Here is a 14,400-nt window from a genome sequence, read left to right as displayed (position 1 = left end):
GGCCTGGCAATTCGGACGTTGCAGGATCGCCATCTGCAAGCGAACCGCTGGAATCTGTCAACTACTGCAGCTGGGCGTTTTAAGGTTGCAGCAACAATAGGGTAGGAAATAAACAATAGCTCCGTGGTATGACAGGAAATGCCAAAAGGTAAAACAAGAAGATTTATTTCTTAGGGGACAGCCGGCGGAATGGCGAGTGGTGATTGGCGGGGAGCAGAATAAATGGGTTGAGTCATCGGCAAAGGGATTCTTGGGCCGTGGCGCCCCACCCAGTTCTGCATTCAGCTTAGCGGCCGACTGACTGCTGGCCTCGCCTCCCAGCCTGCTCTGCTCTGCTCATTGCTTTGCTTGGGGCCTGCCTGCCTTAACTCTGTGCTGGCCGCGCCGCTTCAGAAAATCTGAACCGTGCCATTCTTTCACCAAACACACACAACGTCGACCACCTCTTCCATCAACACGCGCGTCGGATATCGCGTCCACCCATCGCCAGCGATTTTCCGACATCGTGACATTCCCGACATCTATTAATTGCAACGGCTCCTCGCCTGGCGACACGGTCTGCGCGCGCCCTGGCTTGCTGAAGGGGTCGTGTGTCGAGGGTGTGAGGCGAAACGGCCACACAAGGGCCTCTTGGATCTGGCGCTGCCCATTTGGTTTGGCATTGCTTTCCATCGGGAACCACCAGGATCAGCTTTTCAGCTCCGTCATCTCTTTTTTGAGCGACTTCCCTTCACCGTCGCAATCGGGCGACCATTTGCCATATACACCCACGCTGCCTTCGCGCGGACCTGTCTGTCTTCTCCCGCCGCTCTTTCCCTTTGGCGACCGAAGTCACGATTCCACGAAACAAAGACAGCCCCTCCAACTTTTTCTCCTTCGATTTTTCGCGAGCCGACCTTTCGACTTCCTGTCCCAACGCAGTTCTCGTCAAAGCTTAATTTTATCGCGACCTTTCTCCGTTGAAACCGCGCCCTTTACTTACTTCTCCTGCCGGCAACCTACTGCTATTTGTCGACCGTGATACAATCAACCTAATCTGCAATCATGGCGAATCTTCACTTTGCGCATTCCGATGCGCCTCTCAAGACGGTGGAGGAGATCCAGTTCGGTCTCCTCTCGCCCGAAGAGATCAAGAACATGAGTGTTGCGCATATCCTCTTCCCCGAGACCATGGACGAAACGCGAACCAGACCGCGCACAGGAGGTCTCAACGACCCTCGCCTCGGCTCTGTAGACCGCCAGTTCAAGTGTTCGACATGTCAGCAGAACATGTCCGAATGTCCCGGTCACTTTGGCCACATCGAACTGGCTAAGCCTGTCTTCCACCCCGGCTTCATAAAAAAGATCAAGAAGATTCTTGAGTCCGTGTGTCACAATTGTAGTAAAGTCTTGGAAGACAGAGTTAGTATTCCCTAAAGACCGCCTGCCTTTACGGCTTGACAGAATTTTGTTGATGCTAACACGGTTCACCTAGAGCAACGAGGAATTTAGAGCCGCTGTTGCTACACGAGACAAGAAGGCCCGTTTCCAGAAGGTTTGGAACGTTTGCAAGGCTAAGAAGCTTTGCATGAACGAACTACCCAAGGAAGAAGATGGATCGTTTGATCCGAGTGGGAAATCTGCCGCCCCGGGCGTTGGCCACGGCGGCTGTGGCAATGACCAACCCAACGTCCGCCAGACTGCTCTCCAGCTCTGGGCCACATCGGAAACCAAAAATGAAGATGGCGTCAAGACCAAGGATAAGCGATTGATAACCCCGGAAATGGCGCTGAATATCCTGAAGCGCATTTCAGACGACGACTTGCGCGACATGGGTCTTAACACCGATTATGCCCGCCCGGAGTGGATGATCATCACTGTACTCCCCGTGCCTCCTCCGCCTGTTCGTCCGAGTATTTCCATGGACGGCACCGGCCAGGGTCTCCGCAACGAAGATGATTTGACCTACAAGCTGGGTGACGTGATCCGTGCAAACGGTAATGTGCGCCAAGCCATCCAAGAAGGTTCACCTGCCCATATCGCCGCCGAATTTGAGCAACTGCTTCAGTACCACGTTGCTACCCTTATGGATAACGATATCGCTGGACAACCTCAAGCGCTCCAGAAGAGTGGCCGACCCGTAAAGTCTGTTCGTGCACGACTTAAGGGTAAGGAGGGCCGTCTTCGTGGTAACTTGATGGGCAAGCGTGTCGATTTCTCGGCTCGTACTGTCATCACTGGTGACGCCAACATCTCCCTGGACGAGGTCGGCGTTCCCAGAAGTATTGCTCGGGTTCTGACGTATCCTGAGACGGTCACACCATACAACATCCACAAGCTCCATGAGCTTGTGCAACGAGGTCCTAATGAGCACCCGGGTGCGAAATACGTGATCCGAGCAGATGGTACCAGAATCGATCTCAGGCATCATCGACGTGCCGGAGCCATCACCCTGGAATATGGCTGGAAGGTTGAGAGGCATCTTCAGGACGGTGATTTTATCATCTTCAACCGTCAACCCTCTCTTCACAAGGAATCCATGATGGGTCATCGTGTCAGGGTCATGCCTTACTCTACCTTCCGACTGAACTTGTCTGTCACATCGCCATACAACGCTGATTTCGATGGTGATGAGATGAACCTTCACGTGCCGCAAACTGAAGAGACTCGCGCTGAGATCAAGGAACTCTGCATGGTTCCCCTCAACATCGTCTCCCCGCAACGTAACGGTCCATTGATGGGTATTGTCCAGGATACGCTGGCCGGTGTTTACAAGATGTGCCGCCGGGATGTTTTCATCACCAAGGCCGAGGTCATGAACATCATGCTCTGGGTACCCAACTGGGATGGTGTCATTCCCGAGCCTGCCATCTACAAACCCCGACCCCGGTGGACGGGCAAACAGATTGCAAGCATGGTCATTCCCAAGGAGATCAGTCTGTTCACCAAGCCTCCGTCGGGAGATAAATGGAACCCTCTTGCGGACGAGGGTGTTCTCATCCAGTCCGGTCAACTTCTCTTCGGTCTTTTGACGAAGAAGAACGTCGGTGCTGCTTCGGGTGGTATCATCCATTTGGCTTACAACGAGCTTGGTCCTGCTGGCGCAATGGCTTTTCTTAATGGGTGCCAACGCGTCATCAACTACTGGCTCTTGCACAACGGTTTCAGTATCGGTATTGGTGATACAATTCCTGATAAGCCAACTATCGAGAAGGTACAGGTCCACATTGACGATCAAAAGTCTATTGTCGCGCAGCTCACTGCCGAGGCAACAGCTAATACGCTGGAGGCCGCGCCTGGTATGAGTATCCGAGAGACTTTCGAAAGCAAGGTCTCGGCTGCGCTCAACGCTGCCCGTGATAAGGCCGGTACAACGACGCAGAAGAACCTAAAAGAGTGCAACAACGCAGCTATCATGTCCAACTCTGGTTCTAAGGGTTCGTCTATCAACATTTCTCAGATGTCCGCTTTGGTCGGTCAGCAAATTGTGGAGGGCAAACGTATTCCGTTCGGCTTCAAGTACCGAACACTCCCTCATTTCACCAAGGATGATTACTCGCCAGAGGCTCGTGGCTTCGTCGAGAACTCTTACTTGCGTGGTCTTACGCCGTCTGAATTCTACTTCCACGCCATGGCCGGTCGTGAAGGTTTGATTGATACCGCCGTCAAGACAGCCGAGACTGGTTACATTCAGCGACGTCTAGTGAAGGCTCTGGAAGATGTCAGCGCTAGATATGATGGTACTGTGCGTAACTCTTTGGGCGATATCATCCAGTTCATCTACGGTGAGGATGGTCTCGATGCCATGATTGTTGAAAAGCAAACCATGGATCATTGGGTTGTCCGCGATAAGGACTTCGAGTCCCGCTACCGCCTGGACGTTATGGAGGAAGGACGAATCACCGCCCTGGACGCCCTTACCCAAGGCGGACAGATTGCTGGTGATGCTCAAAGCCAGGCCCTCCTCGACATGGAATACGAAGCGATCCTCAAGGATCGTGAGTTGCTCCGCCGCTTGAAGATGCAAGCAGACAAGCTGGACTCCTCGTTCCAGCTTCCTCTCAACGTTGGGCGTATTATCGAGTCCACCATGAAGACCTTCAACGTCGATGACTCGAAGCGCAGCGATCTTACGCCCGAGGACGTCATTCCTGCAGTGAAGGACTTCCTGGACCGTATGGTGGTTGTCCGAGGTAGTGATCCTATCTCGAAGGAGGCAGACGAGAACTCGACGCTTCTTTTCAAGGCTCTTCTGCGGGCTCGTCTGTCCTTCAAGCGGGTGGCTATTGACCAGCGTCTAAACAAGATTGCTTTCGGCCACGTCATGGGCGAACTTGAAAGCCGCTGGTCTCGCGCCATGGTCAACCCTGGTGAAATGGTTGGTGTCTTGGCTGCGCAGTCCATTGGTGAGCCTGCTACCCAGATGACGCTGAACACTTTCCATTTCACTGGTATTTCGTCTAAGAACGTTACTCTTGGTGTTCCGCGTCTCAAGGAAATTCTCAACGTTGCCAGCAACATCAAGACCCCCTCGATGATGGTGTTCCTGGACGGCGACAACGCGACCAAAGAAAGGGCCAAGGCGTTGCGTAACGTTGTCGAGCATACTCACCTCCGTTCCGTTACCGATGCAGTTGAGGTGCATTATGATCCTGACATTCAGTCAACTACCATTCCCGAGGATGAGGATATGGTCGAGTCATACTTCTTGATTCCTGACGAGGCACATGAGAACATCGACAGGCAGTCGCGCTGGCTTCTTCGATTTGTCCTGGACCGACAAAAGATGTTGGACAAGAACTTGACGGTCGACGATGTTGCCAGGCGTCTCAAGGAGGAGTACGCAAGTGATCTCGCTGTTATCTGGAGTGATGACAACGCTGAGAACCAGGTCATTCGTGTCCGTCCGTTCAAGAATGACGACGACAAGGATGAAGACGGGTCTAAGGTGGTTGAGGATGATGTTATGCTTAAGCGTCTGGGTGACCACTTGCTGGAGAGCTTGACCCTCCGTGGTGTCAAGGGCATTGAGAAGGCTTTCATGACCGAGGGACAGAAACTCGCCATTACTGCGGATGGTGCCTTGTCTCAGGATAAGGGGACCCCGGGATGCAAGGAATGGTTCCTCGATACCCAAGGTACAGCCCTTCGCGAGGTCTTGGCAGTCGATGGCGTCGACTGCAAGCGCACATCTACGAACGACCTGTGGCAGACTGTTGAGGTCTTCGGTATTGAAGCTGCGCGAATCGCTCTGCTTAACGAACTGCGACGAGTTCTTGCCTTCGATGGTTCATATGTCAACGAACGCCATCTTGCTCTTCTCGTAGATGTCATGACGTACAGAGGCAGCATTGCGGCTGTCACTCGTCACGGTATCAACCGAGCCGACACTGGTGCCCTCATGAGATGTTCGTTCGAGGAAACCGTCGAAATTCTCCTCGAAGCTGCTGCTACCGGTGAGCTTGATGACTGCCGAGGTATTTCTGAGAACGTCATGCTGGGTCAACTTGCTCCCATGGGTACAGGCCACTTCCACGTCTTCCTGGATCAGTCGATGCTTGACACCGTCATCTCGGACAACTCCAAGATGGGACTCATGCAAGGAATGACCATGAAGGGCAGCCAAGATGGTGGTGCCGCAACGCCTTATGACACCGGATCCCCATTGAACGTTGATTATGGTAGCGGCGCCTTCAGCCCGCCTGACATGGCCATGGGTGCCTTCTCTCCCATCGTCGAACAAGGCTCGGCCTCCCTGGTGGATTTGCTACGGCTTATGGTAGTGGCTTTGGCAGCGCCAGTCCCTACGGCGCCCGAAGCCCCGGAGCTACCAGCCCATTCGGTGGTACTTCGCCCACATCTCCTTTCAGCTCGTACGGTGGCAGCTACTCGCCAACATCTCCGGGCGCTGGCTACTCGCCTACGTCGCCTCTTATGAGTGGCAACCGTTACGCCTCGTCGCCGCAGTTCAGCCCGTCGTCCCCCTCGTTCTCCCCAACGTCGCCGGGTTTCAAGGGTACCAGTCCGTCGAGCCCCAACTACAGCCCGACCTCGCCGAACTACTCCCCGACCTCGCCTTCGTCACCGCGGCACTACTCGCCGACGTCCCCGGCGCATTCGCCCACGTCGCCCACGTACTCGCCGACGAGCCCGAACTACAGTCCCACGTCGCCCAACCTTCATGGCGGTGCCACCTCGCCTTCTTACAGCCCTGTGTCGCCCAATTATTCTCCTACCTCGCCGGCTGCTTACTCGCCTACGAGCCCGAACTTCAGCCGCGGTGGTGCCCAGCAGTCGCCTACGAGTCCTCAGTACTCGCCCACCTCCCCCCAGTATTCTCCTAAGACTCCTGGACCGGGCGGTGCTACCAGCCCCAAATTGTAAGCAATTAGTCTGCTAGCGAACGGTATCTGGAGACATGAGCTAACGATTTGCAGTTCTCCTACATCCCCTAAGGGCGATTGATAATACTTTGGAGATATGTACCCTCATGGTTCACAATATTTGGACCCGTATAATACAGCACATAACAGGCGTTTCTGGTGGTTCTTGTGCTTTCGACTATTTCTCCGGGGTTGCATTTTCCTAGCGGTTTTGTGATTTGGCTTCCTCAAAAAAAAAAGAAGGAAGGCCTGCCTTCAGCATAGAAGTGTGTGACGGAGAGAGAGAGATACGAAAAAGAGGGGAGACGATGATACTATTTTTTGGTTTTATTATCCCCGAATGCGACGAGTCCACTAAGAAGAGAAGGCAGAGAGGATGAGGGACGAAAATCATTAAAAGATAAGAAAAGCGCAAAAAATTAGTTTTGTGTGAATTTTGTACACTACATCCATCGACGGGCTTTTCAGAAGACAGCACGCTTCTCCAAACCCTCCGCCCAACCATTTATGAATCCCAGAAAAAGAATGATGCCCCCAGCAGGCTGGATATAGGAGAGATGACGACGTTTTAAGATAGGGACAGGCAGTTCTCGCTCTGCACGGATGGATGGCTGGCTGGCGGATGGACGGGCGGGGCGTGGAAATACAGATTGCATTCTTCAAGAAACGAAATGGCGAAGTCGTGGATGTGTGTGTGTGTGTGTGTGCGTGTGTTGTGGGTGGTACTTCTGCCAGCTTTCCCTGTCTTCGTCTCTTCGACTTGCGCACTCGCGGAGGGACGGACCGAAGATTGTATCTTTGGGGACCCGTGAACTGATCTCGGAGGGATATTGCACGCAAATGACTGGCATGCCCCTGCACTTATTACTGCGTCCGATTTCCTTGGTTTCCTGTTGTTGATGGCTCTCTTTTTCTACTTCTTCGAGGATAAACGAAGTGACTAGGTTGACCAAGTACACACGCAAACTGCTCATCAGATAGACAGATACGAAGCATGATATTCAGATTTCAATACACTGCTTGTACTTGCTCGACGTTCTTGACATTGATCTGTGCTGTACCTAAGTAGTTAGATAGAGGAACATGTTGCTGTTTGTGAAAAATGACAAAAGGGGTCAAAAGAGGAAGGGGTAAAAAAATGTGTGACCGCAGAGGGAATCGAACCCTCTTGCCTTTAAGTATAATGAAATAACAATACTACCGCTAGGCTACACCAGCCCGGTCAAGGGAACTGGGTGTTGTTGCGGCCTATAAGCCCAAGGGTAAGAGGCAGCGTAGCCTGCGCTCGTTTCTGCTTCTTCCGAGAGAGTCGTGGTTGTGGCTGAACTCAAATCAAGGGGAACGAAACCAGGATTTACGTGCTCAACTCAAGCCGCAACAGATGTTGTACGAAGGGCCACACATGAGTGGGTGCGTAAGTAGGCAATCGTTTTTATTCTTTCTGCTGCCATCTACACGAGTTGAGCGCAGGAGGTAGGTACGCTGGCAGCCGGCTCCCGCGCCAACGGGGGAGAAGAAGGTAGATGGTTGGTTTGCTTGCTACATAGTGCCCCAAAAGCCCCCATTCTTTCACATACGACCATATCCTGCTGAATACTAGGGATCCCGTCCGCTCTCCCATATATAAGCAGCAGAGAGCCGAATTAGTACTAGGGTCGGTGACGACCTGGGAATCCTCGGTGTTGTATGTTTTTGCCTCTCTTTTTTGCTCCGTGAGGTGGACCAGAGGCGACCGGCATGTTGTGCTCAGGTACCGTCGTGCTCCTTTCCACGGACAGATGGAAACAATCTCGCAGATATCAAGACTACTAGTAGATGGGTTTGGGTCAGCACTATACCGACTCCGGAGCAGGCCGCGTCTGGGAACAAAACCCAGGGCTGGAGCCGGCTTGCCGCGGATCTCAAGACCTAATGGTGGGCAAAAATGCCCGAGAACCGAACAGAACAGAGAAAAGGGGAGGTGGGAAGTAACCCTGGGCAATGAAGCAAGCAGACGTGCTTGTCAACGGCCGTCGAACACTTTGCTCCAAGCAGGGGGCGAGACAGCAACGCCAAGCAACCACTCACCAGGACGCCCGCCATCGATGTCAATCGCCGTCATGTAGCCGTCGTCAAACACACTTGATGGTCCATGGCGGTGTGCTAGACCGCTCCACTGACGTGATGTACACCAACAGCCGGTGTTGGCAAAGCGGCAAGCTCGGTTCCGATGGAGAGCATATACCGAAACCCGCAGTAGGTAGAGCAGAGAACGCGATGAAAACTGCGAAGACCTGGGAGGAAAAGGCGCCTGCAGAAGAAGTACCAGGTTGATCCGAACGTGAGCGGCCCCAACAAGGTCACTCAAGGAGCACCGGGGTGTTGGGTTAGAAAGTCCTATTTCCGTTGTGACGGTCAAGGTTGACTGCATGCTAGGAAATTCATGTGTGGTAGGGAGTAAGCGAATAAAAGAAGAACCCCTGGAAGGGAATCTTCCCCCTTCTTTTTGTTCGATGCCGTTGGTCTCCCAACTGATCTCGGCGTCGCGAACTGAAGCCACAACCAGCCATGGCGTCCCACGCTGAGCTTTTCAACAGCTAGCCTGAAACAACCCGTTCCTTCACCCGAGCATAGTTCATGTTCACGTGAAGAGCGAGGCCAGTTCCCTCCTACCTGCCTATATTGGCTTTGCGTACGGGGTATTCCATTTGTCATTCCCTGTCCAGTTTCAACGGCTCCCTTTCGTACCCCCTTTAGACCAGGATCAGAATAGTACTCCAGTATATTGTAGTACATGCGCTGAACTTCTTGACATTCGAATTTACCTCGGCAGTGTCGGCTGGGCCGCTAAATTGCTGTTTGCTTGCACGCAACTCGATGCCTAATTTGCTATCTTGATAGTTGGATTGGCAAGCGAAAGGGTCGATTTGACAAGGAATAGGTTCCAGACATTGCCAAGGCACCTTGGACAGAAAGCACGAGACTCGGTAGTAATTGTGCAACCAGTACACCACACACTCTTGGTTTTCTGGCTCACGTATGCCCGAGATCTACTACTTGTAGTAATATTATTAGGGTAGACTTTTTTCTGTCGAAGTAGAAGGACGGCCTGGTGGTCGTAACGCTCCACTGGTAACCTTAGCCAACTCCCCCTTCCTTTTCATGCAAGGTGAAAGGGGTCAAGCGAGCGCCGCTGCCGGAAGATCAGACGACACACCGCTACAGTACGGTGTTATAACTCACTTCTTACGCTGCTAGTTGCCGTAAGCGAGAATGAAGACGGATAATCTGCCGTTGATGGAATCAGCAACGGCATGGCCCGCCCGCACGGCACAGTACCCAATTTCATGGTGATCTGTTATCGTCACGAGGGCGGGAGTTTGCTTCCGTCTGTAAGGTCCTTCTCCTTGTGTCGTAAGCATCCCGTGGGTGATTCCCGTGGGAGGAAGGAGAGTCGAGATCGTAAATCAAGGCGGAGTTGCTCGGCATAGCTTGACTCTGGATTGGTTGACAAAGTAGACTGAACGAGTTTTACCCAGCAGGTCTTGAGTTTGGTGGGCACCACTACAGCTGTTCCGTTGGTCCACGAGACTGTGATCAGGCAGATCACTTGCATACATGTAAGAGGGGGGTCATGGAAGATGTTGGGGAACGGTCAATTCAACGCACCAACCGTCGCCTTGAGTGGCACTTCAAGTGATTGTCCTGGTACCTAGCAGTACACAGCACCTCATCGGGAAGGTGTGTTCAAGAAGTCGGGGTACTGCGGATGCCGTTGTACTTCAGCCAAGTTGGATTTGATCGTGTGGCCATCGATCTTCGGTATGGTGCATCCTGTCATTCGCTGATCATGGGTGGTAGCCTCCCAAGCCGAACCAACTCATTCGAAGCTGACATTCCCACCAAAGAGCCTTTGTGCAAACTGCAGGTCTTGCCCTTTCCAGCAAACCAAACCCGGGATGGAGTCGGCCAGTGACCAAAGCGCCTTAGTTTCCGGCAAATGACTCAAGAGACCACTACCACACTTGTGTCAGAGCTTGTATGGCGTGGGGTCTCCGCCTCTTGTTATCGACGGTTCTGCGGCAACCCGGACACGCCGCGGGGAGGACATTTGCAGGTCTGCTGACAACTGGGGCAAGTGAAGATGTAATGGCGTGCTGCTTTAGCCTAATATGGCACTGCGAACTGTCATGAACGCCTCCGTCCTCGTGGCTGTTCCTCCAAGGATGTTTCCTGAACCTACTGAGTGGTCTACTTGCAGACCCGACTTCGTCAGGGCATCCTGTACCCAAAGCTATTAGATAACAAGAGTGAGAGGGCTACACAAATATCGAAGCAGGCTTAGCTGTCCTATGAATCAAGCATCGTTGATTGGACATCGTTGAGTCCTTTACTTAGAAGCGCCGATTATGGCCCACTGATACCACAGGACTGACCCGGGGATCGCCGCCGCACTATGCTTTCCCATTGTGGCAGACGAAAGGGGGTTCAGGTGGAAGAGTATCTTCGCTATCCGTATCTGTTTGGCACATATCGTATACATTGAACATAACATGGTGCTCCTAGGGTTTTGACACCGGTGAGAGGTTGGTGCGAGGCCTTGACTTGCTTTTCCGTGACATTACAGTACGATAGATAGCACTGGTAAACCACGTCTGTGGCTGGCTAGTGGACCGAGAGATGAGCGTTGGTGGGATCTACCGAGAGTCGATATCTCAGAGGGTGATGTAGAGATTGACGTCCGCGAGAAAAGAGCCTGGCTGTTCGCTATCACAGCCAATGAGGATAGCCGACCTACTCTTGCTGTTGGGTTGATCGCAAGGCTGCGGAATTTCGCACTCCCTGGACTTAACTAACAGTGCGGCCGCGAAGGAGTGAGAGTGGCCGAAGAAGCGCGCAGCGTCTGGGGTGGAAACGGCGAACGCGTGGTCTGACCGGACCGGATAGCAAGAAGCTAGAGAGCACAAAGTACCAACGTACAGGCTGTAGATCGATCTCAGCACGTTCAGCATGGGTCCTTTCTCTATAGCGGCGATTTCCACGGCGAGCGGAGCGTGCCCCATAAGCACAAGGACAGGGCCGGCCCAAGCCAAATGAGCATTGACTACTTAGGTAAGGTTGATGGGACAAGGAACAGGGGCCTTTTAGCGCGCCGGGTCCCTTGCCGTGTCCACGAACAAACGATTCAATCGGATTGAGTCTCTTGGCAGGGAGCAGGGAGATTGAGTCGGCTTCTGTGAACGAGGGCGATCCCAGCTTAGCCTTGCAGATAGGCGGCGGATGTGCCTCTGTTAGCTAGGTGCCATGAGCGGATCTAGGTGAGGCGTTAATATTGAATTAGCCGTCTTGTCCGAGACAGGTGTTCTGAACCGAAGACGCCAGTACGACCTCGATGGGGTTGACATCTGGTTCGCGCCTGATTTGGCAGCCATGAAAGGTAATCCGATCGTCGCCGAGGAACACATGCCGCGTTACTTGAGAGCAAGGATCCGTTATGTCCGAGTGGATCGCCTTGGAGCCACCACCACCACCACATGGGTCTGATGACGGCCTGAGTGTTCTTGTATGGCTACGGAGTACATGTAGCCAATACCGGCTGCTTCGCAGTTTGGTTGGGCAGATGACAAGACTTATTATTAGGTGAGTATTGTCGTTGGCATGTGGCTTGAAAAGAAAGGCATTGGTCGGTCATGGTCGACAGTATGCGGGCCTCGAGACGGAGAACTGATGGGATTGGGCCACCCAAAGTCAAAGAGAGAGATGAGATGAACAGATGACATATGACTAGTACGTCCAGAGGAACCAGATGACAGCCGCCGAGCCGCGGCAAATTGCAAAACCAACAACAAAGGTGGGCTATTGGGGGTGCACTTGAACCTCCTGGGCCATCTTTTTGGTCGAGAAAACGTCACCCTGGACGAGGTGCGTCTAATTGTCATCCAATTGATCAATCAAGGTCGTTAGCGGAGGAAAATACATTTGGTCGGAATACGAGCCAAGTCGACCGAGGTCAAGTGGGTGAGTAGGTGGGCAGGTGGGCAGGTACCTTGCCCAAGTTGAGATTTCTTGTGCCTTCCCTCCCCGTCTTCTCTCTTTCACTCGTCAATTCTTGTTCTTCATCTGGGATGGAAGGAACGGTATGTACTACGGGAGATAGGTACATGACTGATGAGGTAGGTATTGACTGGAGTTTGCACATGCAGTCCAGGAGGAGCAAGAAGAGGGCGCGCTAAGACGGGGAGCTCTTTCCGTTTGGACTGTTCCACTTTCGCAGCAAAAAACTTGCCTGTGCTTCTCTCCAAGTCTTCCACCAGATGCAAGGGGGGACGGCGCGGGCAACGCTCAGGCCACTGGTTTCGCCCTTAGCGCATTCACACTATACGCCTATACCCAGATACTTATGTGCAGTGGAGTTTGATTAGCTTCGAGCTTGATGCGACTTCACCTGATTCCAGGTCCTTCATGCACCACTCACCTCGCCTCGGAGTTTCACCTGGTCGATCGATACCTACGTATTAGATCACAACTATGGTAGGTGCAGTTGCCTACATCCATGGCCGCGCTGTCTTCTCCTTCGTCTGTGGCCCCCCTTGCTGGCACCGATACAGGGGCGCGTCTATGAGCGTGTATTGTTGGACAATAGCACCATGTTGGCTGACCTTCATGATATAACGCCCCAGGCTTCCGTGGCTATCTCGGGTCGTGATTGGTGGCATAAACCCTATAAGCGCCAGTAGTTCCTGCAACTAGAAGGGGCGCCAATCACAAGGCAGGGGAACGTAGCGCCTATGTGGTAGATGGTTACGTGCAGGTAGTTAGGTAGTCAGACAAGACGGTTGGGCTGTTGACGCCTGGCGTATTTGCTATTGCCATTGGCAATGCAATGCAATGCAATGGAAGACAATATACGTCGCATCCTGATGGAAGTAATATCGACGGGGTCTCATCCGGCAACGGGGATCCAAGCGTGGAGATGCCAGGGACGCTGTCAAATTTATGTGGGGATGGGTTCGGTGTGGAGTTCGATTCAAGTTCGCACTCATCAATGTCAAAGGACGGTACTTGCTGCGTACCTGGCTCGAATCAATCTGTCATCGAGTTATACCGCGGCATACCAGACTGCCAATGACACAACCTTCCCAGGCAGAAACATGGAAGCAGACAGCCCCCTCCCCAGCCGTCATGTCCGCTGGCAGCGACATGAACGTTCTTGGAGGTGTAGGCCGTTCTCAGGCCGTTCTCCACCACCCCAGTAAGTATGGTATGTTGGGGCCCAAACATGACATCTTAGTCTCGACACTGGTATTGATGGGTGGTGTTCGCAACCAGACTGCCCACAGGAGTACCTGATTAGTCATGTGCGAGCATAATCGGTAATTTCTTGACCTATCCTTGGCCTATCCTTGATCTACTACGCTGTCGATGCACGATATAGCACTCATGTCATGCGGGCCGTGATCGAGAAGCCTCCCCGTGCCAGTCAAGTGGTGGTAGCCATCCATTCACACTGCATGCCTCTTGCCGGCCGACTTCTCGTGTTCCTCCTTTCAGCGGCGTGTGTCCCGTTCGTCATGAGTGCCCGATGCTGTAGCGAGCGATCAGCCAACCGACCAATGACCCAATGAAGGTCCCTCCTTCTGAAGCCTGCCAATTGAGAAAAGGGGAGAAAGGGCGATGGGGTGAAGTCGAATAATATACAGGCGGTCGTGGAAACAGGCCAACGGCGTCAATCGCGTGTATTCCCGCAAATCATGACCCAGAGACCTATTGTTGTACAAGAAGTCAGCTGTATGCGGCCTCCGGTCCGGCCATTCCATTGGCTGCCTTATCAGAGACCCCGAAAGCAAATACGCCTTGCGGGCCGCCGCAATTGGCCGTCAAACTCCATTGACGGTGGGGGCCGTTCCTACCAATCATTAGTACCTGGTCATCATTTAGCGCAAATTATCTAGTAGCGTGACCATTGCAGGCCGACCCCTGGACCATGGCAGGGCAGGGCAAGGCACAGCACGTTATTTCTGTCCATGTAAGTGGTACAGTACCTACTTTAGGCAGGCAG

The 14,400-nt window shown here is 53.0% G+C and overlaps 1 protein-coding gene across 1 annotated transcript; it reads left to right on the top strand.

Moving 5' to 3' along the window:
- Nucleotides 1–1,044: 1,044 nt before the first annotated feature.
- PG986_003526 (DNA-directed RNA polymerase II subunit RPB1) lies at nt 1,045–6,444 on the top strand (the record flags this gene model as incomplete). The annotated part of the gene is made up of 4 exons (XM_066839748.1): nt 1,045–1,401; nt 1,475–5,824; nt 5,947–6,359; nt 6,417–6,444. The coding sequence occupies 4 exons, from the start codon at nt 1,045–1,047 to the stop codon at nt 6,442–6,444; spliced, it is 5,148 nt and encodes a 1,715-aa protein (XP_066704812.1).
- Nucleotides 6,445–14,400: the final 7,956 nt, after the last annotated feature.

Source organism: Apiospora aurea, assembly GCF_038362705.1.
Source record: "Apiospora aurea strain CBS 24483 chromosome Unknown utg000002l_segment0_segment0, whole genome shotgun sequence".
In the NCBI taxonomy this organism is placed as follows: Eukaryota; Fungi; Ascomycota; class Sordariomycetes; order Amphisphaeriales; family Apiosporaceae; genus Apiospora; species Apiospora aurea.
Note: the sequence above shows the minus strand (reverse complement) of the source record. Positions and strands in the feature narration are given on the sequence as shown.